At 43.2% G+C, this 24,028-nt stretch overlaps 3 protein-coding genes across 16 annotated transcripts in view; 2 read left to right on the top strand and 1 right to left on the bottom strand.

Annotated features, from left to right (window-relative positions):
* Positions 1 to 1,611, top strand: part of FLVCR2 (FLVCR choline and putative heme transporter 2) — a 69,990-nt gene extending 68,379 nt beyond the window's left edge. Inside the window, exon 10 of the mRNA XM_007987327.3 lies at positions 896 to 1,611. Coding sequence (XP_007985518.2) covers positions 896 to 967 — 72 coding nt within the window. The 3' untranslated portion in view covers positions 968 to 1,611. The remainder of the gene's footprint in view (positions 1 to 895) is intronic.
* Positions 1,612 to 5,364: 3,753 nt separating this feature from the next.
* Positions 5,365 to 15,385, bottom strand: ERG28 (ergosterol biosynthesis 28 homolog). Its single transcript, XM_007987349.3, has 5 exons — positions 15,133 to 15,385; positions 11,770 to 11,933; positions 9,372 to 9,462; positions 6,246 to 6,364; positions 5,365 to 6,111 (listed from the first exon to the last, which is right to left on the bottom strand). The coding sequence occupies exons 2-5, from the start codon at positions 11,900 to 11,902 to the stop codon at positions 6,032 to 6,034; spliced, it is 423 nt and encodes a 140-aa protein (XP_007985540.1). The 5' UTR covers positions 11,903 to 11,933; positions 15,133 to 15,385; the 3' UTR covers positions 5,365 to 6,031.
* Positions 15,386 to 15,547: 162 nt separating this feature from the next.
* Positions 15,548 to 24,028, top strand: part of TTLL5 (tubulin tyrosine ligase like 5) — a 293,345-nt gene continuing 284,864 nt past the window's right edge. For 13 of the 14 annotated variants that reach the window (XM_007987329.3, XM_037984298.2, XM_037984299.2 and 10 more), the window contains exons 1-3: positions 15,548 to 15,734; positions 17,371 to 17,541; positions 23,780 to 23,886. In XM_007987329.3, the coding sequence (XP_007985520.2) occupies positions 17,468 to 17,541; positions 23,780 to 23,886 (181 nt within the window). In that variant the 5' untranslated portion in view covers positions 15,548 to 15,734; positions 17,371 to 17,467. Of the gene's footprint in view, positions 15,735 to 15,805; positions 15,929 to 17,370; positions 17,542 to 23,779; positions 23,887 to 24,028 lie in introns of those variants that run through there. The other variant, XM_007987330.3, reaches the window with a different exon arrangement.

Consider the following 24,028-nt stretch of genomic DNA (forward strand, 5'->3'; position numbering starts at 1 on the left):
TAAAAATGAAATGAAATGAAATGAAATGAAATAAAATAAAATAAAATAAAATAAAATAAAATAAAATAAAATGCCGGGTGCAGTGGCTCAAGCCTGTAATCCCAGCACTTTGGGAGGCCGAGACGGGCGGATCATGAGGTCAGGAGATCAAGACCATGCTGGCTAACACGGTGAAACCCCATCTCTGCTAAAAAATACAAAAAAAAAAAAAACCTAGCTGGGTGAGGTGGCAGGCGTTTGTAGTCCCAGCTACTAGGGAGGCTGAGGCAGGAGAATGGCGTAAACCCAGGAGGCAGAGCTTACGGTGAGCTGGATCCGGCCACTGCACTCCAGCCTGGGCGACAGAGCAAGACTCCGTCTCAAAAAAAAAGTAAATTAATTAATTTAAAAATAAAAAATAAAAAATAAAAAAAATAGATAAAATAAAATAAAAAAGTATTCCTCATCCTGGGGCTGCCTCCAAATGGGGGTTGTTGGAAATTCCGAGGGAATCGCAGACCTGGCACTTTGGACAGTGATTTGATGGTTAGTCGAGGTGAGTTTTCAGCTGTCAGAACGTGGAGGGAAAAGGGGCTTTGCTTCTGTTTCAGTCCTGAGAGTGAGCCTGGAAGAGTGGCACTCAGAGCTGGATCATTTGTGGTGGCCTCGGCATCATAGAAAGCTTGCCCTTTCTCCCTCTGATGAGCTCGTGATGTTGGGTGGTGTGTGTTTGTGGGGACGTTTATGGCAGGGGCTGGTTGCTTCTTTTCTTGTTCCCTTTCTTGGCTCTCTGGGATGCTGAGTGGCCCCTGGCTCTTGTATTCTCCACTGATGAGCCATGACCAGGCAGCTGCTTCAGCCAGGGTGGAGTCCTGTGTCTTTACCCACAGGACTGCCTGTTCGTTTTGCTTTGTAGAAACTCCAAGAGGAGGAGGAGGAGAGCAACACCAGCAAAGTGCCCACTGCTGTGTCAGAGGATCATCTCTGAGAGGAGGGTGGTGACAACTCAGGGAACATGAATACCCCACCCTTTCCTTCGGCACGGCTCTCACCGCCAGCACAAAGGGCTTCGCTAGAGAGATTTTTGGAGGGAACCAGTGGGACTATTTGTGGCTTGGATGGCCTATTCCTCCTAGAACCCACGTAAGAGCTTGGATGATTTAGTTGGAGAAAATTGCACCTATCACCAAATGCCCGTTTGATTCCCACCTCCACCCCCTTTTAGGTGATGGGAGTTGGTGTTGGGAACAGGGTGACGGAGAATTATTGGAGTCAATCCTAGCTTGGTCTCTTGCCTTCCCTCTTTTCCTCCATCCATCATGGACAATGCCTGCAAGATTTTCACAGGAAGAAAGCTTATTCAGGATACTAACTTGAACTTTCCAGTGTCCTAAGAGCCTCTCATGAAGCCCAATTCTAAGAAGTGGCAAGCTGCTCTGCCAGGGTGATCTCCTGGGTCATCGGACTGACTGCTCAAGTCCTGCGGGAGAGGAAGCACCACTAGAACAACTCCATCGGAACAGCTCCACCAGGACTTGTGGCCCTAAATTTTCCTGGCCTAACGGGGTCTGTCTCCAAACCCTCTTTCCTAAGAGCTGAGCAAACCAAACATCAATAAACTTGACAAAAGACTTTGTTGTGGCCATGATGGAGATACCTACACGGGAGGGCTACCTACCTAGGTGTGATGGCGCTGGGGGCTACCTTCTGAGTATATTTGTGGAGGCCCATATTTGGGAACTCTGGCAGCTTGAGTTGGGAATGGGAAGGTTCTTTTTTACAGAAGTACTTCCCCAGGGACTTCTGTGTGTCACAGTCACCTCTGATGCCTTTATCTCGATGCTGCATTGGGAATCTCAGCCATTAGCCCAAGTGCTTGTTTTATTCCAAGGCAGGGTAATCCCAGCCAACTTACTCTAACCTTTGCTGAAAACTAATCTTGATTCATTCCACTCTGACAAATCCAAAGCTGCTTCTGAGAGATAAGAGGGAAGGGGTAGAAGGAAAGGTGCCCCTTGAAATGGGAATTGAGTCTGTTAGAATTAAAAGCTTGTCTCACGTCTGCTGGGGACAGTATTTGCACCACCAACCCCTCTCCTCACCTGCTTTGAGTGATAATCTTTATCAGATATTCTAAACTTAAAGGGATTCCCTTTAAACCAACTCAAGCTGACCTTTCTTATCTAGCCTGCTGTTTGGCTGTACTCATGGGCTTTGATAATATCTCCTAAAAATGAGATTTTGGTAATTTCTCCTATGCATTGGGCAACTGCCATCGTGACCCCTGTGCTGTCTTGCTCCATCCACTACCCTGGCCTCAGCGTATCAGGGCAGCCTGTGCTGGCTGCAGTACTGTGGTGCTTGGGCCACTGCCTGAGAGGAGCCAAGCGTGTGTGTGTGTGTGTGTGTGTGTGTGTGTGTGTTTGTACAGATTCGAGCAATGGATGCAAGGAACGTGCTGTATGTAATAGAATAAAGAAGTTGATGCTTTTGGCAGAAGTAGTGAGTCAGTGTGGAAGAGAGGTGAGGGTGTGCTTCACTTTTTGATAAAGAGAAAGATGTTTACTCATCAACCCTTCAAAAGGTATTAACACAATGTTTACCAAACCTATTGCTTTATTTGAAAAACATAATTTGTGTTTTCTGTTTGTAAGATCAGATGTTTCAAGGCAATAAAAACTTCTCAGAAAGTGGTCTGCCTTATCATTTGGTGGGGCAGAGATGGCTCTTAAAAGTCCCTCAAGACTGTCAGATATTCCTGAGGTCCCTGTCTCAGGTACGGGGAAGGGCTGGGCTGGGCCGGGGAGTGTGAGGCTAGAGGAGCAGCAACTGTGGCCTTCCACAGGAGCATCTCCTGTGGAAGACCTTACCATCTGGGAGGTATATTTTTTAAAGACAAGGCTGTAAAGGTTACTGTTTGCCTACATGGAGGGGCTGCAACTCAGCATCCAGCACATGACCTTGACCTCTTTCCACGCTGTGTACGCGCTGGAATGTGAGTGACTGCGGATGAGAGAGTCCACTGTTGTTCCTGGCTCTGCCTCAAAGGGTGGTTGAAATGTTTGTTCTCTGATTACTTCAGCCATGCACCAGCTTGCTGTGGCTGGGGACCACGGTTCAGTCCCAGCAGCTGCGGTCCTGCGTTACCATTTTTCTTCCTAACTGTCCAACTTCCTGTTACTCATCCCTCCCCAGTTGTGATCGCCTTGTGCATGTTACTTGAATATGCTGCTACTATCTGTGTTCTGTACCTTTTTTCCCTAGAGAGTTGTACCAGGCCTATGGCATTCTAGCACCGTATCTATTAGCAATTCTTAGCTGAGGAACAATATTATGATTCTATTTTAAATGATCTAGGAAGGGACCCAAGCCTGGGCTGTTAAGAAATCTAATATCCATAGTGTCTGCTAAATACTCTATCTATACATCTGTTTAGATCCTTTGGGACCCTGCCTTTACTAATCTGGAATCACTTTTTTTTTGGAGACGGTGTCTCGTTCTGTCGCCAGGCTGGAGTACAATGGTGCGATCTTGGCTCACTGCAATCTCCGCCTCCCTGGTTTGAGTGATTCTCCTGTCTCAGCCTCCCGAGTAGCTGGGACTACAGGAATGCACCACCATGCCCAGCTAATTTTTATATTTTTAGTAGAGACGGGTTTCACCATATTGACCAGGATGGTCTCGATCTCTTGACCTCGTGATCCGCCCACCTCAGCCTCCCAAAGTTGGGATTACAGGTGTGAGCCACCACGCCCAGCCAGGGAATTACATTTCTATGACGCATGCTCAGAGGACCTAAATCATCCAATGTTTTCATTCACTCCTTTCATAAGAGGTCTTCATGTGGATCTGCGTTCAAATGTTAACTGTCATCACTGCTTTTCTTACTGCCTCCTAACAATATAGCTGGCAAGTAAAGAAAAGATAGTTCTTACTACTGAGATGTTTTTCTAGATACAGTGTTCTGGGCATATGAGGCCTGGAATTTCTGTAACCAACTTTGGTACCATAAAAGAGATTAGCCTGAGGATGCCAGCACAGATAGGTAGTGCTGAAAGAATCGTGAAGAAATCGAGCTAGTCTTGATCAAACCCTTCCTGAAGTTTATAATCTTGTAATTTTTCAGTTATATGATCCAGTTATCTTTATTGTTTAAGCTAGTTTAAGGTAGGTTTTGTCCTTTCACCTAAAGAGCCTTAACTGATAAGAGAATTCCCAATGTATTTAAGTGTAAACATCAAGCTTCTTATCACACACTTACAAGCCCCCTGCCTCCCTTTCTGACCTTTTCTTTTACTTCCTAACTCTTCACCATACTGTGATTACAGAGATCTTACTCCTTGAAAAATACTATTTCTACCTTCCAGTTGCTGCTCCCTCTGCTCTAACAGCCTGCTCCATATCTTAAGACATTTGACTCCTGGGCATTCAAGTCTCAGCTCAAATCCCACCTCTTAGCCTGGGCAACACAGTGAGACCCCATCTCTTCCCACCCCCAAAAATATTAGCTGGGTGTGGTGGTGCACACTTGTAGTCCCAGCTACTTGGGAAGCTGAGGCAGGAGGATCACTTGAGTCCAGGAAGTTGAGCTGCAGTGAGGTGTGATTGTGCCACTGCACTCCAGCCTGGGTGACAGAGTGAAACCCTGTCTCTAAAAAACAAAAAAATCCCATCTCCCCAGGGAGGACTTTCTGATGATAATTTATGTTCCCCAATGCCCACCCTACATTCCTTCTTGACCAAAATACCTTGTGTTTGTCAGAGTTCTTATCACTATTTGTAGTTCTTTATTCATGTGTTGGCTTGTTGATTCTGTTACCTTGACTACAATGTAAGGCCCACGGGGTGGGGGCATTGCTTGTGTCGTTCACTTCTCTTTCCCAAATGTCTGGCATGGAGAAGTACTCAATAAATATTTGCTGAAATAGCGATGGCCTTTCGGATACACACACTGTGTATGAGGGTCCAGCTGGGGGAGGCCCTCTGGGTAGGGTATAAGAGCAACTGTCTATTCCAGTGCATTCTCCTCGGGGTTTCGCTGTCTTCTTCTCATGTCATGCAGTTGTTTCATCTACGCTGCCTAGTTCTATTTTTTGTCTCTGCTCTCTCAAGAATCTGTTTCTTCTTTAGGAGGAAATAAGAAATGGCACTTAGTGTTTAGTTGTGAACGCAGAATCTTGAAGGTGCGAAAAAAGATTTGACTTCAAGAATACAAGAGGAGTGAGCAAATGACAATAAGGAGCTGGAGGCAGCCAGGCTGACCTGTGTCTTGAGCTGTCCTACTCACTATGGTGTATTCAGTCAGGCGTAAAGCTGTGATTCTCCTAGGGCTCAGAGAAGGCAGCCGTGCTCTTGTCTTAACAGAGGTCAAAGTACAAGGACTGATCAGAGCAGAGGGTTTTTCTATTTATTACAAAAGTTGTTACACAAATACAGCTGACCAGAAGGTCTAAAAACAGCCCAGACTCTTCCAACCCTCATGCATCTGTAGACAGAGGGAGAGCCATGGTCTTGCTCACACACAGGGGAGCCCTTCTTAGAAGAACTGCCTGTCCCTTGGAAGGTTCAGAGTCTTGGGTCCAGCAGCAGAGAGGAGCCCAACCTGCATGGACAACCCCTTGAGGCAGCCCTTGGTCACAGCTGCTCTGGGTGGGCAGCAGGTTTAAGTTTCATAGTTCACATGTTCCCACCACACAAGTCAAATCAAGGCATAAAAATAAAAGGGAAAAAGGGGAAGGCCGGAAACGGGAATCCTGGAAAGAGGTTGCAGGTGGGGGAAGGAGACACAGTGGGTTTCCGAGGAGCTGGCAATTTCTTGACTTGGATGGAGTTACATAGTATTCACTTTAAAATTATTCTTTAAATTGTACATACATGTTATATACTTTTCTGTATACATATCTTTAAATTTTAAAAATTAAAAAAAGAGGCTAAAAGTGAATAAAGGGGCTGACGATGGAACAGAAAAGAAGAAATTAAAGAGGAGAGATGATGAAGGAAGAAGATGGCCAAGGCAGAAGACGATAAAGTCCCGGAGGTGGTAATGCTGGCCTCAGTTTCTCTTCTTCTGTCTGGATACTGGTTCTACTTCTAGGTACCGGAGCCCGACTAGCATACCCAGGATGGAGAAACCTTAAATACAGAGGAAAGATTAATGACTGACACAAATACAGCACCTTTTTTCCCTCTCTCCTGTGTCCACCCTCTGTACTAGCTCTCGAGCTGGGACAGTTCCTATAGGAGGTCTAGGGTGGTTGGATGCTTACTTGCCACCATCAGAGGGGCCAGGACGCCAATTGTGGGAGCTGCAGTTCCATAGACAAACAACTCAGAGAGGAAATGCCCCAGGGCGAGGAGGAAGGTCCAGAGTGTGATATGATAGAGCCTACAAGGAAGCAGACAGAAATGGGAACCAAAGTTACTGTTTGTTCAGAACAGAGGAAAATTATCAGATTTGATACATACAAATAAGAACCCAGGATGTGAGTCAGGCTTAAAAGAAAGGACACTTGTTCCTGAGGAAGACCTGGTTATTTGATCACACCAATATTCTCGTCTAGGGCAAAACTGAAGGTTTCAACTGCTAAACTGAGAGGAGAATGGTTCGGGCACCCGGAATGAATGTCCAAGTCTCAGCAAAGTGGTGAACTCAGCTATAGTAAAGCAGAGCCTGAATTATGACAATCCCAGGCAGTGTAGACAACTTTGGATCCAGCACGCTTACATATTCCATTTATTCAAATTGGTTGACTCTGCAGTCTAATCCCATCTGGCAGGCATCTGGCCACGCACTTGTTGGTGTTTAGATGGTGGATGCCACAGAATGAATGGCCTCATGAGGAGTAAGGAGCAAGGACACCTCTGGGGCTTTTAGATGCTCTTGAAATATACGTTGGTTACTTTGTGTTTTAGCCTAGAAAAGCAGTCACATTGAGGACATGGTGACAACCTCATGGGAAGAGAACTTGTTTTTCAGCTTTGACTATAAGGTAGAGAAGAGACAGGCTACTAGGTGACTGACCACTTTGTTTGCTGACATCTTTTTTTTAGGTATAAAATTTTTTTAAATTATGAAATACTTCAAACATACAAAAAATGTACCGAACACTGTGATGAACACCAATGCAATCAACACCCAGCTCCCTCAGATCTTAACTTCTTGAGACTTTGTTTCAGAGACCCTTTTCTAAGAAATACAAACTTACAGAGTAGAGTTAAAGCATCCTATGTATCCTTATCCTGCTCTGAGCCTGTTCTCCCTCATCCCCACAAGTAACTGGTATCTTACAGTTGATTCGTATCTCTCCTGTGCATGTTTTTAGACTTTTTTTTTTTTTTTTTTTTTTTTGAGGCAGACTCTTGCTCTGTCTCTCAGGCTGGAGTGCAGTGACACAATCTTGGCTCACTGCAACCTCCACCTCTTGGGTTCAAGCAATTCTCCTGCCTCAGCCTCCCAGAGTAGTTGGGACTACAGGTGCATGCCACCACGCCCAGCTAATTTTTGTATTTTTAGTAGAGATGGGGTTTCGCCATGTTGGCCAGGCTGGTCTCGAACTCCCGGCCTCAAGTGATTGATCTGCCCGCCTTGGCCTCCCAAAGTGCTGGGATTACAGGTGGGAGCCACCGTGCCTGGCCCATTTGGAAACAAGTATGTATGTGTGTTGACTTTCAGTCTCCAGTTAGGGAGGGAATAGGATCAGAATGCATATCAGAAGTGAATGGATCAAAGTCCTAGGCTAGAAAGGGCTGGAAACAGGAGTCAGCATTTGCAGCTGTCCTGTGTGGGCAGAGGGGAAAGTAAATGGTAACTGAGATAAAGATGAGTCAGGGTTAGGCCAGGCATGGTGGCTCAAGCCTGTAATCCCAGCACTTTGGGAGCCGAGGTAGGCGGATCACAAGGTCAGGAGTTAGAGATCAGCCTGGCCAACATGGTGAGACCCTGTCTCTACTAAAAATACAAAAATTAGCTGGGCGTGGAAGTGCGTGCCTGTAATCCCAGCTACTGGGGAGCCTGAGGCAGAAGAATGGCTTGAACTCAGGAGGTGGAGGCTGCAAGGAGCTGAGATTGTGCCACTGCACTCCAGCTTGGCTGACAGAGCAAGACTCTGTCTCAAAAAAAAAAAAAAAAAAAAAAGATAGGTCTGGGTTGTCTTTGCTCACTTCAAAAGCACAACAAGCAAAAGAGATATCCCTTATACTCATCAGCAATTCTTCATCATGGTACAGGTCTTTAAAATGATTATTCAATCCTCCCTTCCTCTTAGTCACCCTGAGAGGTAGAACAGATATCTATTCTCATTTTATGGATGAAGAGGCCAAGGTGCAAGCAAGGTGAATAATGGACTTGCTACTGCAAAGCTAGTTACCAACAAAACTGGGGCCAGAACTAAACACACTGCTTCCAAAAGTATGTGTCAGTCTAGGACAAGTAAACTGTAGTTTCAAGTTTGGAAAAAAAAAAAAACAATAAGGTTGAAGAGATCAAAGGGCTAATAGCCCTGCTTCAAATCTCACTTAAGTCAGTCTTTCTTTAAACTAATTGGATCTCTAATATTTAGATGTGCAAAATCAGGAATTAAAATCATGACCTCCAGGGCTGCTAAGAAGAGACTTAATCAAGATAATGTGGATAAAAGCTTGGCATAAGAAGAGGAGGTCAATAAATATTACCACCCTCTGTTTTCCCCAGATGCCAAGAGCCTGGATAAGACAGAAAAACATCTTAATGTGAAGCTGGCATTCTGATAGCCTCCCTTGGTGACCTGAACAAACTGTTTCCCCCTAGATTGTGATGATGACTCTTGCTGGGAAGAAAGCTTGAGCCCCCTCCAGTGGCCAGAGTCGGTTACGGCTTCTGATTGCCTGCAATTGTTCCACCCTGGTCTGTTTGAGTACCCAAGACAGGTAGAATTCAGGAGCCCTAGCTTCTCTTTCACCCTCACCTGCTGATGCTGCATACACATACAACGGTTTACTTGTGGGTTCCTCTTTTTTCATGGATCGTGATTTCTGTTCATTTCTGCTTCTTAAGGAGGAATGTGAGAAAGGTAAGTGTGGGTGGCTACTCTAAAAAGAGCACACCACTCTACTTCTTCAGTAGAAGAAAGGCTGATTCTTTCGTAAAGAAGTGGAGGGGCACGATGCAGGCCACTGGATAATGGCCTGCCAGTTTGCTATGTCAGCTCCAGAGAATTTTCAGACTTTAATGAAGACCTGTTAGGTTTATCATGTTTTCTAGGCTTGGAGGGAATGTAACCTATGAGTATTTTGTTATCCACATTCTAAGCTAATGCATTAAAATGATTAACAGTTCCCATTACTCAAAGTAACAGGTATGCCTCACATCTGATTTCCAACAAAAGGATGCTAAAGCTCTTCCTTCCCTTACATACGTCTTGTTGTGAATGTCAATGGCACAGAGGCAGCGAATCACCGATGAGAGCAGCGTCCAGATCCCAAAGGTCCGAGCTTGGAGGCCATTCACTGTGTAGCAGAAAAAAGCAAGAGTGTTGAGAAGGGGAGGTTTGGGGTTCCTTCCAAATTCCTCTTTATTTCACTGGTGGTTCATGGGAGGTAGGGAGCTGGACCTGACCTCTCTGTGGCTGGCAGGATGGAGGTCCTGGTGGCAACATGGGAACTAGAAGGCTTCGAATGTCTACAGTTGGAAGGCAAGTTCCAAGAGTGAAAACCCACAAAAAGCCCAGTTAGGCAAATAACTCCTAGATATAGTAATTTACCCCTTCTGTCCTGAAAGCCAAGACAGTCTGGATCAGGACAGGTTTTGGGGAATGTTGTAGAGACTGATCTGGAAATACAAGATGCCCAGGAGGCCAGTAGACTTTCAAGACTGATCCGGGAGAGAACTCAGAGATACTGGGGACCAATTTAGATGCCCACATATGGTCTTTAACATATGTGAGTGCTTGGGTCTCTTCCTACATCCAGATCTATGCTGTTGGATGAACCAATACCAGGCTGGTTTCCTGTATGCATGGTAGTGGGACAAAGCACTGTTTCTTTGTTGCTTGCTGGGGGCACCCTGCTCTTGGTAGCTTTGTTCTGACATTGCTGTATTAAGTATCTTGCCCTGAAAGTATGGGTCATATTCCACCATAACAGTGGTTCTTGACTCTGGACATTTATTACAGTCAACTGAGGCAGTTTTATAAAATTACAAGGCCTGGGTACCAGACCAACTATATGTATTCTCTGGAGGAGGGCCCCAGGCATAAGTATTTTCTAGAAACTCCCCGCTTGGGTGATTTCAATGTAAAACCATTGAGCTAAGGCATCCAGTGGCTCAGGGATGCCAAAACAGTGGAAGATACTTCCTTTGCTGGTCTACTGCCTGCTGAATAAGATAACTTTTAAGGGACAAAATTGACAACTGAAAGGTCTACTAATATTTACTTGGGCTTTAAGGAGTTTTCCAACCTTTGGAAAACCAGACAGCTCTCCCAAATTCAGAATACTGAAGACCATTAGATGGTAGTGAGAAAAGATTCCGTATGCCAACCAAATATCTAGCATTCGCCCTGGATAGTTACCTTCTATATAAACCAATTTGACAGCTTTTCTTATGAGAAGACTGAGGACTTTTCTCTAGTTAAGAGTACTCAACCAGCCCTAACCCGATTAGGTATGAGGTGAAATTCTGCGGGACACTTTAGAGCACTGCCACGTTCAGAAGAGTACCATGAAGGCCCCTAGATCACAAGGGAGATGGCGGCTTCAACTTCTGTGCTGGCTGAACACACACACACACACAAAGTTCTGCTCAGCTATATGCCCTTAAGTCACATGACCTCTGGACTTCTTTGCCTCAACTTTAAACTCAAAGGGCTAGACCAGATGACCTGTAAAAATCTGTGAATCCATATAGGGTTCCATGACCACCTGAGGGCAGCATTTGAAGGTGAAAAGATGGAATTATTCTGCTCACTTTCCCAGGTTCTTTACTCTCATTATATTTGAGCTTTGCTTAAAATGAGCCTTAGCCTACTTAATTTCATTTTATACTCAGACACTGCAGAAAAACGAGCTAGGTCAGAGCCTGAATCTGGGTTAGCTATAAATGTGACACAGAATTGTCATCTGCTGTGAAACAGTGCTGCAGCTTAAACTACCCCACACACCAGCGTGATGAAGTGCAAGCTGAAACGGACAAACACTCTCAGCAGAGAGGCTCAGGAAGCCAGGAAAGGCTGCCATGGGCCTTCTTAAGTTTCATTTTGGGAGACCAACTGGAAGGGATTTTAAATATTTTCTCAGGGACTATGTCATGGGAAGACCTTGAATTAATAACTCTCCATCTGTAACATGGAATATGAGTCATGTAAGCCCTAACCTGATTCTGAAGAGGGCTTTGAGATATATGTAAAGCTTCTTTATGGCTTTCTAGTGAGGCATCACAGAGTCACCAAGTAAGTCTATTTCCTCACTTGCCCTTATAATGCTTTTTTTTTTTTAATACACGAATTGCCCAGGGTTGTGTAAAATGAATGAAAAGTATGCAGAGAAGCTTGGGGGAAAAAGGGTCATGTGCTCACCAGAAAGTCTATTACTCCAGTGGCTGCCAAAGGCTAGCTAAGGCAGCATCACAATTATCTGGGAAGTTTTTTAGCAAGTAGATTCCTGAGCTCCACCCAGGTTCAATAAATAGGTTTGGTGAGGGAAATGGGTACCTGTGTTTGTTGAAGTTTGCTAGGTTATTCTGATGTACAGCCTGGTTTGGGAACCAGAGCATAGGGCCAGTCCTACAAAGGATGCAGAAATTCTTTGATTTCTTACCAAGGTTTGGCTTGCCAGTGTACAGCTTTTCATAGAGAAAGGTGTGGTCTCGGAAGCTCTGCAGCGTGTTCCCCATGGCTATGATGGACACCATAACCAGCCAACTTCTTAACACATTCAGGAAACGGCTCATGACTCCCCTCAAATGTGGGAGGGCTTTTTGCCTTGGAAACAAAGGCAGAGGACATGAGACGATGAGGGCCAGTCTATGTTAACCATAAGCAGGAAGGGAGGAAGAATGAAGCAGGCCAAAAAAAGATATTTAGTCACACTAACAGTGGTGAATGAACAGTATACTTTGCAATAAGTGGCACAGTACTTATCTTTGTCTAAGCAATTTCTGCAAAATATTACCCTAATCAGAGCTCCTTTTTCTGGGTTGGAATCAGTCCTCTATCTTTACTTCTATACCTTCACGTTTTCATGCCATTCCTTTGTAATGCAAGTAGCTCAAAGGTGATTATAACTATACTCACAGACACCTGCCAGGCTATTGATGACAGATTTTTCCAAGCCTATGGAACTTTATACATTTGAGTGGGACTTACGCTGTGAGGTCACTATTTACATCCCTAGGTTTTCTGGACTCTGGTTCTCAGGTATACCATGCTCCATAAACTAGAAGAACAATCTAAAAGTTAAAAATAAACTGCTATGTGTCAACTCAAAATAAAATCCTAAGCCCACCACGGACTGAACAGAGGCCCTCTTGGCCTAGGGGACCCCAGAAAAATCCTAAAACTGAGCCCCTGGCCATGATGAGATGGGAGGTCTCACATGCCCTGCTATATCCCTTCCTTTTTCAGGTTTAGAGACAGCAACTTACCAGCATTAAAGTTAAAATAGAGATCATAAGAATGACAGAACAGATTCTTTGTGCAATAAGGTACCAAATTATAAGCAAGACCTAAGGCCATGCCAGGCAAGGGTTAAGTCACACACTCCCACATTTAAAGAATAAAACTTATATTCTGCCACAAGGTTTTTTTTTCTCCAGCAGCTAGACATGCACTGGCTTGAGATAAGCAATATTAAAACAATTACAGCTCATCCAGCTTCACAGAGGCTGACTACATGACCCCTATTCCACCAGCTATAACTACACCTTTGATTGGACAAGAGACTGATTTTAGTAACTCTCCAGATAAGACCACCAACCGTGGACTGCTCCTGGCCAGTTTAGCAAGATCACACACTTGAGTGTCTTGGTGCCCTGAAAAGACTTTTTGACGCATAGAGCCTAGGCGTGATAGACTTAAATGTTAGGTCTCTACTCCAAAGTGAACAGGGGTCATATGTGGTTACACATGATTGTTCAATATGCACGTGTCAGGACCACCTTCAGGAATATTCATAGTTCCTCCTGTAAGCTGTTGAACATGTATGTTTAGCCAACCTGTTCAGCATAAAGCTCTACCCCAAACCCTTCTCCTTCAAAGCACCTGTCTCTGATCTTAGTGGGAGGCACTCTTCCCTGTTGGGTGGCTGTAACCCTTTGCAAGAGATAAAGCCTCTTTTCTTTTTCCAAATTTATAAATTGTGCCTGTTTAAGTTAACGTGTGACTTTAGGACTAGTAAGAAAATTATATAGTGAAGGAAACAGCAATCTTGGTGTTGGGCTGCAAGATAATAATAGGTCACAGTTCACTTACACCATGAACTGTGCCAAGCACCTAACACATATTACCATTTAATCTTCACAATGAGGTAGGCAGGCACTATTAATATTTCCATCTTACAGATGAGGGTTGGAACAGAGAGGTTAAACAAGTTTCTTAAGGTCACACAGCAAAGTCAGCAGAGCTGAGATAAGAATCATGGTCTGTTGGACTGCTGCAGTGCTACCTCACTGTTTGAGACTACTTTAATGAAGTTCCCATTTTTTGATTAAGAAAAGCATACCATATCCTCTTCTGTCTTCAAGTTGTATAGAAAATACAATTAGATTACATACTTTTTATTTTTAAATTTATTATTATTATTATTATTTTGAGACAGGGTCTTGCTCTGTCACACAGGCTGGAGTGCAGTGGCGTGGTCATGGCTCATTGCAGCCTCGAAATCAAAGGCTTAAGTGATCTTCCCACCTCAACCTCTCCACTTGGGCTCAAGTGATCCACTCACCTTGGCCTCGCCTCCCAAAGTGCTGGGATTACAGGTGTGAGCTACAGCACCCAGACTTTTATTTTTTTAAGGCTTAGATCAACTCTTATTGAGTAGTAATTTCAGTTAGTCTGATTTAAATAAAACCAAAATAGATAAATAATCTAATAATGGAATGACTTTTTCTCATCCTCATTATTATTTTCTCAGTCCATGGTTTATCTGTTGTCAGGTTAACCTCTTGGGCCTGAAGTGGTAATAAACTAACAGGCTTTCTTTGTCACTTTGGCAATATAAATTTCGGTATTGTTCTATGCTACCCAGTGAGATAGATATTAAAGTCAGCAATGGTCCAAGACAGTGTGAAACACCGCCCCCCCCCCAAAAAAAAAGCAATAAAGAGATCTAGAGAAGGAAGGGTGAATTGATGAACCCTTCAGGGAGAGCTGATCACAAAGGTGGTCTCTGTCAGAGACTGAGGGTCTACTGGATATCATAGGCCATTATCACTTGGGCCAAGATCCACCTATCCTCTTTATTTTCTCACCCTCTCTCAAGAGGAGACTCCTCCGGGGTTTAGAAAAGCTGCATGAATGCACCTCTCCACTTTTCTGCACAAGTACGCCTTCCATTTCACAGAAGCTCTTAGAAATCCCAACAGATAGCTGATGAGGACAGAACCTGAGTACTTCTGAATTGCTCTGCCAATTTCTCAACCTAATTTCCCTAAAGCTTTAGGGCCTCCTAGAGTGTATATAACATCTATTTCCAAATTTTGTCCTGGCCCTGGCCCAGTCCAGCCAAGCCCAACCCAGCCCAGCCCAGCATAGGTGTGCTGTTAAAACTTAATCAGGAGAGAGGGATTCTTATCTTGGCCCTACCACTTAGTAGCTGTGTGACCCTGGGCAAGTCATTTACACTTTTCAGTCTCGGTTTCCTCATCTGCAAAATGGAGATAGAAATATCAACCCGAAGGGTTATTGTAAGAATCATATGAGAAAAAGTGAAGGCTCTTTGTACAGTGCTAGGCTTATAGTGGCTGCTCATTCGCTCATCCATTCCTTCTTTCCTTGAATTCACCAGCCTTCTCCATCTTCCTAGCTCCCCCTTGTCATCGCCTCTCGAACCCTTTTCCCCCCAAAAGGTTGCCTTCCAGGTATCTTCCTTCCATCTCACCTCTATTTTTCCAGATTCTCCGATCCTCTCAATCAGAAGCAACACAGATACCTACATCCCTCTTCTTCCCCATATTCTCCTTACCTGGCGACCGGACCCCCAGCACAGCAGTGGCAGCAGCAGCCGCCGCCAACAAGCTCCCCCAGGACAGCTCCAGCCCGGAGTCCACCTGAGCCATTTGTCCCCACCCCCTCCCTCAGCCCTGCTCCAGGATTGGGTCGTTTCCTTTAGTCCTCTCTCTGATTGGCTGTCCCGGTTTTGCCCGAGCAGGAGATGGGGAGTGAACCCCTTTACTGCCAATCAGCGGTTGCCGCTGCCTAAGCCTCTCCCCAGGTACGCCGCTCACGCCGTAAACCCTCCTGTTGGACCTAGCGGAACTCCGGGTTTGGAGTCAACCTCTTAGGGGCGGAGAAAAAAACAGCGGAAAAAAAAAAAAAAAGACTTTCTGCTGAGGGCAGGGCTCTGCGCCCTCGCTGCGCGGCGGTGACGACATTCGCCCGCGTCCGCAGCTGAGCGTTATCAGCGCCTGCGCAGTGGCTCCCAGCGGGCGGTTGCTTGTTGGTTGTTGTAGTAACCGGGGAAGCGCCTTCGGCGGCTGCCCTGAGCCTTGCTGGGGAAGGAAGAGGGAGGTAGGCGCAGAGCGCGGTCCACGCCTACTCGCCCCGAACCACGGGAAGATGAGACAGGTAAAAGCCTGCGCCAGCGCGCATCCTTACCCTAGGGAGGAGCGTTCCCGGGTCCAGGCTGCAGCTGGCCGCCGCACTTCCCGCTCAGAGCCGGGGAGTAGCTGTTGGCTTCCGGGCGCGCCGCGTTGATTCGCGGCAGCGGAGTCGTCCTGTCCTTTCCTGGGGGAGCATCTGCGGACCTCCGTGGAATTGGGGTGAGCTGGGATTGGGGCTGAGAAGCAGATTCCTTTAGAGCGAGGAGTGTTCTTAGGCGAATGTCTTTAATCTTCCGATCGACCTGTTTCTCCCCGCTCTGCAGGCAGCCTAGGAAAGGTTGGCATCCCTTCCCGTTTAGAGGTTTTGTTTAAACTTAAAGGACTTCCCAACATTTTGGGAAAGATCAAGAAATCCCCCTTGAGAATCCCCTGAAGAAAGCCATTGAAGTCGTTAGACATTGCCCATTGCGCCGAAGATCATTATCGGGGTCGGTTTTTTTGTTTTTTGTCTGATTTACAGTCTCATCGTATTTATGAATGTATGGAAAAGTTAAGAAGGATTGACAGCAAGTAATTATCGCTGAGTAATGGGATTATGGTCATTTAAACATATTCCTTTCTTTATTTGTAGTTCCTATTTCTTCTTCTGACACACAAAACGACCATGTACTGTTTTACTTTGGAAAAAATATTTTAAGTTAGAAATGCAGTGTTGGAAATTTTCCAATTTTATTGTCTATTTGAGAGTCATATCAAAGTGTGTGATTTTTAGTAAGGAAGAATAATTTTTAAGAGTGGAAGGGCATTCCCCCCTCCCCCCCAACTATTTATATGGACCTTTGATTCAAGAGAATATATTCATCTTTCGGTTCATTGATGAATTTATTTTACGGGAAACATGATGGCATCTTGTCAGAGTGCTTGTCATAGAGTCTAAATAAATATTTTCAAGGTTTTTTTTTTTTTGAGACGGAGTTTTCGCTCTTGTTGCCCAGGCTGGAGTGCAATGGCGCAATCTTGGCTCACTGCAACCTCCGCCTCCCGGGTTCAAGCGATTCTCCTGCCTAAGCCTCCCGAGTATCTGGGATTACAGGAATGAGCCAACACACCCGGCTAATTTTTTTTTTTTTTTTTTTTTTTTTTTAGTAAAGATGGGGTTTCTCCATGTTGGTCAGGCCGATCTCGAACTCCCAACCTGAGGTGATCCGCCCGCCTTGGCCTCCCAAAGTGCTGGGATTACAGGTGTGAGCCACCCTGCCCGACCTGCAAGGGTCTTAAACCTTGAGTTTTTATTTATTTATTTTTAACCCAGGCCAGGTTTGTCTAGCAAGGAATATATGTTTTAGGGAATCAGTCACCTGCCTCAGACTGCCCTGAAAGTGAAGAGTCTATCCTTTTGGTGCATATTCGATTTAGTAAATAATGAGAAACTCAAACTTAGTAACAGCTCTTCAAATATATAGAGCACAGACAGTATGTTTGAAAAAAATCTTGACTTTTGTGGCATATCGAGGCACTGTTATGGAAGATAAACTTCTAGAGGTTGAGCACTATTGAGGAATATAGTCATTCTCATTACTTAGATTACCAGCAATAACCAATAAATAGACAACTGCATTGTGTTTCAGGTCAGTTGATCTGATCAAGTTGATTTCTTGCAGGAATTTGTGCCATCCAAATTAGGCCTGATCCAGTGAATCTGCTAGGAAAGGTCTCTGAGGCCCCCGTCTGCTGACTGCATGACAAACCCTAAAGGAAATGCCAGTCGTGATGGCCCGGGACCTGGAGGAAACAGCATCATCCTCAGAGGATGAGGAGGTCATAAGTCAAGAGTAAGTAATAGCAAGCCTGCTTTTGACCTGTGCTTTGTACTCTTTTACTTGTATACTCTTATATACTCTTCTCTTTTACCTATATACTCTTTTATCTAGTGTTATTCCTTGGGGATTATCTAACTCCGGTTTTAGCTTCTATCCATAATGTCATTTAAGGTCTTGTTATTCAGTCCCAATCAGCTATGAGAAATGAGATAAGGCTCTCTTTCTGGGCTCATAAGCGAACATCAGCTCTAAATGTTGTGAAATGCAGGTAGTAGCTCTTGGTGAATGAACTCTTGCTCAGAGCTCCCAACATAGAAGATTTTGAAATGTTTCAGTATTGAAGAAAAGCATGTCCAAACTCTGTGACACTAGTTACGTTTGCTAATTTTCTCAAAAGTCTTTACAATGATAAAATGGTGGTAATATAGAGAGGTCAGGTAACTTACCATAGTAACTCTGAGACAGGATGTTAGAGTTCTATGGCCTGTGCTGCGTCAATTGAACCACATTGCTTTCCTGAGTTCTTTTAGTTGAGTCCAGTTTCATGATTACTGGATCATCACAATAAGAATGAATGATAATAGCCAGGCGTGTTGGCTTACGCCTATAATTCCAGCACTTTGGGTAGCCTAGGTGAGTGGATCACCTGAAGTCAGGAGTTCAAGACCATCCTGGCCAACATGGTGAAACCCCATCTCTACAAAAAAAACAAAAATTAGCTGGGTGTGGTGGTGGGTGTCTGTAATCTCAGCTACTCGGGAGGCTGAGGCAGGAGAATGGCTTGAACCCAAGAGGTGGAGGTTGCAGTGAGCTGAGATTGTACCACTGCATTCCAGCCCGGCTGACAAGAGCGAACCTCCATCTCAAAAAAAAAAAAAAAAAGAATGATAATGATAAATATAGCTATTACAGATGATGATAAAGGCTTTATCTTATCTATATCTTACATATTTTTTAAATCTGAAGGTGTTATTATTTACGCTTTTTTAATCTCAGGAAATTTTTTTCACTTTTTTTTCACTTTTTTTAATCAGGAAATTTCCTCAGTGATGCATCAAGCGTAAGTGATGCATTGAGATTTGGACTTAGCTTTTTTGGATTTTGATCACTTTGCTCTTTTGCCTCGTTTAATTATTACTTGACACAGAGTAAAGAGAGAATCTGGTTTAAAGGTAAAATTCATTTTTAAGATTCTCCCTGAGTCCTTTTGGATATGTGTGTACTGTGTAACCTGAAAAATAGAGATAATATCTCCCATATTTTGTAGGGGTCTGGTTAGACTCAAATAGAATGATGTGTGTGAAATTACTTTGTAAGTGCCATACAAATGTAAGGCATCATTCTTATTGGTTTTAACATTGAATTTATGGTGGGCTTCTTATAAGATAGAAGATTACTTGTTATTGTAATTTGAAGAAAATTGTTGAAGCATTAAGAAAGCTTTGAGGAAACATTTCTTATCAGTGTTAGGTCATAGAAACGAATAGAGATTTGAAAGTATATTTGGGTCATTCTTGTTCAGGATAATTAAAGGGATAATTCCCTCTGGTTACTTTGTCTTTTTCTGACTTTGCTTTCAGTGTGCTGCCTCTTACCCATTTCATAAAACTTTTAACTTCTGCTGCAAGTATCAGTCTTTCCCCTCTTTAAAGGTTGCTCTTTTACTCCATTACTGTCTCTCTTATTAGTGGGCTTACAGATTGGGCCTGACAAATGTTAGACTGAACTATATGAAACTGCCATTTTGGTAGGTCAGAAACAGTCAAATACTGACGATTGCAGGTAGTTTGACCTAATATTATAGTAGGTACTTAGTAAATTCTTGCTGACTGAATAATGAAATGAAGGAATAAATGAAGGCTTTATACTTTACGTTACCTTAGATCAGAGTTGTCAACTTTTTTATGACACGGATTCCTTACCAGAATAATATTTTTAAGGCTTAAAATAAAATACATATCATTACAAAGAGTACTAATTACATTCAAATGCAGTTATTAAAACACGTTTGTAACATAGTAATATGTGCTGTTTTACTAATACATTAAATAAGATCATTTAAAATCTGGGAAAGTTAAATTTTGTTTTCTAAAGACAACAACATGAAGACTGTTTTTGTTTAGTTTGTGTAAGATCAGTACACTGGGAGGGTGGTCTTTGATTAACAATTGTAGATGGGGGGTATTGGGAAGCAGCATAGATGTCTGGGCCACTAGTATGAGGTGTCATCATTTAGTGACTGAATGATTATTAGGAAGAGAGTTGCCCAATTGTTGTCCAGCCTCATCATGATAGAAAGACCATGATCACATGTGATCTAGGGGTGAGTCTTAAACTACTATAACTTAGAAGTAATGACAAATGTAATATTTTGAGATATCTACAACACCTGTAATAAGGTATAAAAATACCTGTAATTGGCCAGGCGCAGTGGCTCACACCTGTAATCCCAGCACTTTGGGAGGCGGAGGTGGGCAGATCACTTGTAGTCAGGAGTTCAAGACCAGCCTAGCCAATATGGTGAAACCCCGTCTCTACTAAAATACAAAAATTAGCCGGGTGTGGTTGCGAGCGGCTGTAATCCCAGCTACTTGGGAGGCTGAGGCAGGATAATCGCTTGAACCTGGGAGGCAGAGGTTGCAGTGAGCCAAGATCGTGCCACTGTGCTCCAGCCTGGATGACAGAGTGAGATTCCGTCTCAAACAAAACAAAACAAAACAAAAAAACCCCTGTAATTTTAGATGACGTCAAAGGCACAGATAATGCTAATATTACCATGGTTCATTGCCTATATTCATAATTAAGAAATACTGAATTTCTAGTAAAAGTTAGTGAAAATAAAGGTATAATTTTCCCGCTTCTCCCATCCAAATTTATGGACCACTTCTTCCTTTCAGACTTCTACTGTTGATTTTTAACAGTTAATCTTGTTTTATCAGCTTATGTCTTGTCTATCAGACACTTATTTTTTACATTAGGAAGCTTAAATCAATCTTGTTCACACCTGAAGCAGTAGGCTTACATTTTAAAAGTTGATTTAGAAGTTTGAAGGCCGTAAATCATCTGAAGATGTTGACTTGATCCAAAGATGTATATCCATGGGCATCTGTTAGATCTACTCAGATCCCTAGGCTGTGTGAAAATATTAATTCCTTGCAATCCTGGACTTCAGGAATAGAAACTGTCCAGGCAGTCCTTGTTTTGCATGGTGTTATTTCAAATAGAAAATGCAAAGAGGCTATTTTTCTATATTTTGCTTGGGGATCCCAAATACAACTCTGTATATAGATATAGAAACTTTCATATAAGAACGTGATGTAAGATTTCTTTGGTCACTGAAAAAATGTCAACTTTAATTGCTATTGTAAAAGGCAGTTAAAAGGATCATTAACAATCAATTATAAAGTGGGTGTGCTATAGAAGTTCAGAGAAGGAGGTATCGTAATGGGCTGAAGGAGCTGGGGAAGGCTGCCTGAAGGTGATGAGACTTCAGGTAGGCCTTGGAGAGTGGGCTTAGATAAACAGAAGTGGGGAAGGCATTTCTAATAGGGGTAATGGTATAAAGACAGCCTGGAAGCAAGAATGCAAAAGCTGCTTACAGCTCCATCTTTGAGTTATGTAGGCTGGGTCCCAGGAGTGAATGACGTCTATTTCTCATGAAATTATTCCCAGAAAACCAAAATGTTTTTAGGCTTTCAATAAAGTGAATCATAAAACTGATCTGCTTTGGTGATTGTTCAAATCCTGTGTTTTTCATGCCTATGAAAGTGAATTTTAATATATACCGGTTTCTGATGTGAATGAAAATGTGAAGTCCCAATTTTCAGTTTCCTAATCATTCTGAATTTTTTTCTTTTAGCGCCACTTGGTGGGAATATGTTTTTCATGACAATTTCGCATATTGCTTTAGTTTTTTTTTTTTTTTTTTAAGCTAACCTTACTGTTTACTCTCTCTTTCCATAGGTTGGAAGTGAAAAGATTTCTCTGTTAGAGACCTGGCTTTCTATAGATAGTACAGTTAGGGCCTGGGCTCTTCTCAGCTGTGTACCCGTTAATTGTGTTCCCCTTGTCAGGCATTTTTTAATTGGAGCAGCAATCCATTGTTTGTAAATGCTAAGGCATAGTGGTGCCAGTTGGTAGCTAGTGCTAGATTGACAGAGAACTTTGGATAGTTTCCAGAGTTCCTGTCTGAGACTTTGTAGTTTAAGCTGCCTGTTTTTTTTCTCGACTTGCTGATTTAGAAATGTAGTGGAAAAATGAAGGTTGGAAGAGATCATAGGAATCGCCTGGCTTCATGCCCACATTTTACAGGTATTAATGATGAAGAAGCAAGCAAGCCACGAAAAAATCCTTCTTGCTAAAAAAGGTACCCTATCAACACCGTTTCTCACAAGTGGGTACTGTCACCAAGTCAAAGGACAAGAACAATAAGCATCCACATGCCATTTCTAGAAAACAGGGAATGAACTAGGTGTGCTGTTCTTTGCTTTCTTCACTAGAAAGCAGTTGGCAGCTTGTCCCAAGTCTAAAGACTGCCTCACTCCTAAGATTGGGCACCTGACAAACTGTGTATTCAGAGTGTGAATCTTTTTATCTTTTTTTTTTTTTTTTTTTTTAAATTGAGATGGAGTCTTGCTCTGTTGGCAGGTTGGAGTGCAGTGGCGCGATCTCGGCTCACTGCAACCTCCACCTCTCGGGTTCAACTGATTCTCCTGCCTCAGCCCCCTGAGTAGCTGGGACTACAGTCACATGCCACCACACCCAGCTAATTTTTGTATTTTTATTAGAGATGGGGTTTCACCATGTTGGCCAGGATGGTCTCGATCTCTTGACCTCGTGATCTGCCTGCCTCGGCCTCCCAAAGTGCTGGGATTACAGGCGTGAGCCACCGTGTCCAGCCCGAGTGTGGATCTTTTTAAAGTTGGATTGGGAGGGGCTGACTTGGCCCTGATATTTGTGGTATGACCTTTGTTAAGGGATGTGGTTATGTAAGTTTTTAAGAGTCGAGTGAATCTTGGCCAACTGGATTGCATTTAAGGAATTGATCAGTTTAAGTTCCCAAATAATTGAATTCAAGGTATCCAATATATAGAACTTTGCTGAAATGCGATTAGGGAAGCAAATAGTAGAAATAATACATATGTTGGGTTCAAATACCTCATCCCTTACTTAACCAGCTGTATGACCTTAGGTTACTTAACCTTGAGACAGTTTTTCTTCAGTTCATAGTATGGGCAAGGGGATTAAGTGACATGTGAAGCTCTTAGTTTAAATCCTGGCGCATAGTAGGGACTCAGTTCATTTAATTTTATTTCTCTTCCTACCTCCCTGCCCTAATGAGGGTGAAGATTTTCCTAATCTGTGAGTAAATAGTCATCAGCCTAAAATTAAGCTGAGATTTCCCGGGGATAGGGAAAAAGAATAAAGTCAGAAGTCTTTTTCTCCCCTGTGGTTTTATACTGGAGGAAAATATATGTTGTTCCATTTAGCATAGGTTTCCTTTAAAATACGTGATTTTAATTGGGATACTTGTATTCAGAGTTCCTAGTTCAGAATCTTAGGATGCATCATCAAATTGGCTTGAAAATGGACTATGGCGTGTAAAAGGAGTATGTAAATTATTGTGAACTCATCAGTTAGGATTCTTGATGTGTGCAAAGGATTACAACATAATCCAAATGGTCGTAAGTAATAAAGAGAATGTGTTCACTCATATTCAGGCATATCTTGATTCTGAAACTCCCACTTTAATGCCCAGGATCTCTTCAGTCAACCTCCCGCTGACTTTCTCCTTCACCAACAGCTACAAGCTCTTCCCTCAAGGTCACAAAATGGTTGTTGACATTCCAGACTTCTCATTCTCATCCTATACCATGAAGAGGAAGACAGGGTATCATCTGTAGCCATTACAGAAGAGAAAGAAACCATTGCTTTTTCAGAGTCTCAGAACATGTCTCCTTAAACTCATGGGCTCCAATTGGTTTATGTGCCTATCTCTGAACCACTAACTATATTGAATGATGAAATATCTTGATTGGCTGAAACCAATCAAGGCCCATCCCTGGACCAGAAATAGAGTTAATTTTAAACACACAACTAAGAATGGGAGATGTGATTTCCCACAGGATATTTGGGATTTGTATTCCAGAAGGAAGGGGAAACTTGCTAAGCAACAAACCATAGTAATCTGCATCAGCAGTTAGTTCGGATTTTGAGCTGTAAATTAATGAAGGCTTTGTTGTCGTTATAGGGATCATCCATGCATCATGTGGACTGGAGGCTGTAGGAGAATTCCAGTTTTGGTATTCCATGCCGACGCTATTCTTACAAAGGACAACAATATTAGAGTAATTGGAGGTGGGTATAACCTCTCCCACGGAGGACGGAGCTGGGCATGGCCCGGACATCCTTGTCTTAAAGAAGTTGATATGACATATATATAGGGAAAGGGCCTTGGCCATGACAAAAATCAATTGAGTTGTTATACTTCAAATATTTT

This window comes from Chlorocebus sabaeus, chromosome 24 (genome assembly GCF_047675955.1).
Source record: "Chlorocebus sabaeus isolate Y175 chromosome 24, mChlSab1.0.hap1, whole genome shotgun sequence".
NCBI lineage: Eukaryota > Metazoa > Chordata > Mammalia > Primates > Cercopithecidae > Chlorocebus > Chlorocebus sabaeus.

Bases quoted from the DNA above. Each gene is read 5' to 3' on its own strand.
- ERG28 (XM_007987349.3), bottom strand. From the start codon at position 11,902: ATGAGCCGTTTCCTGAATGTGTTAAGAAGTTGGCTGGTTATGGTGTCC. The intron at 6,365-9,371 runs GTATGTAAGGGA...GCTTCCTTGTAG, and splicing joins ATTGACATTCACAACAAGAC to GCTCTATCATATCACACTCT. The intron at 6,112-6,245 runs GTAAGCATCCAA...TCTGTATTTAAG, and splicing joins GGCCCCTCTGATGGTGGCAA to GTTTCTCCATCCTGGGTATG.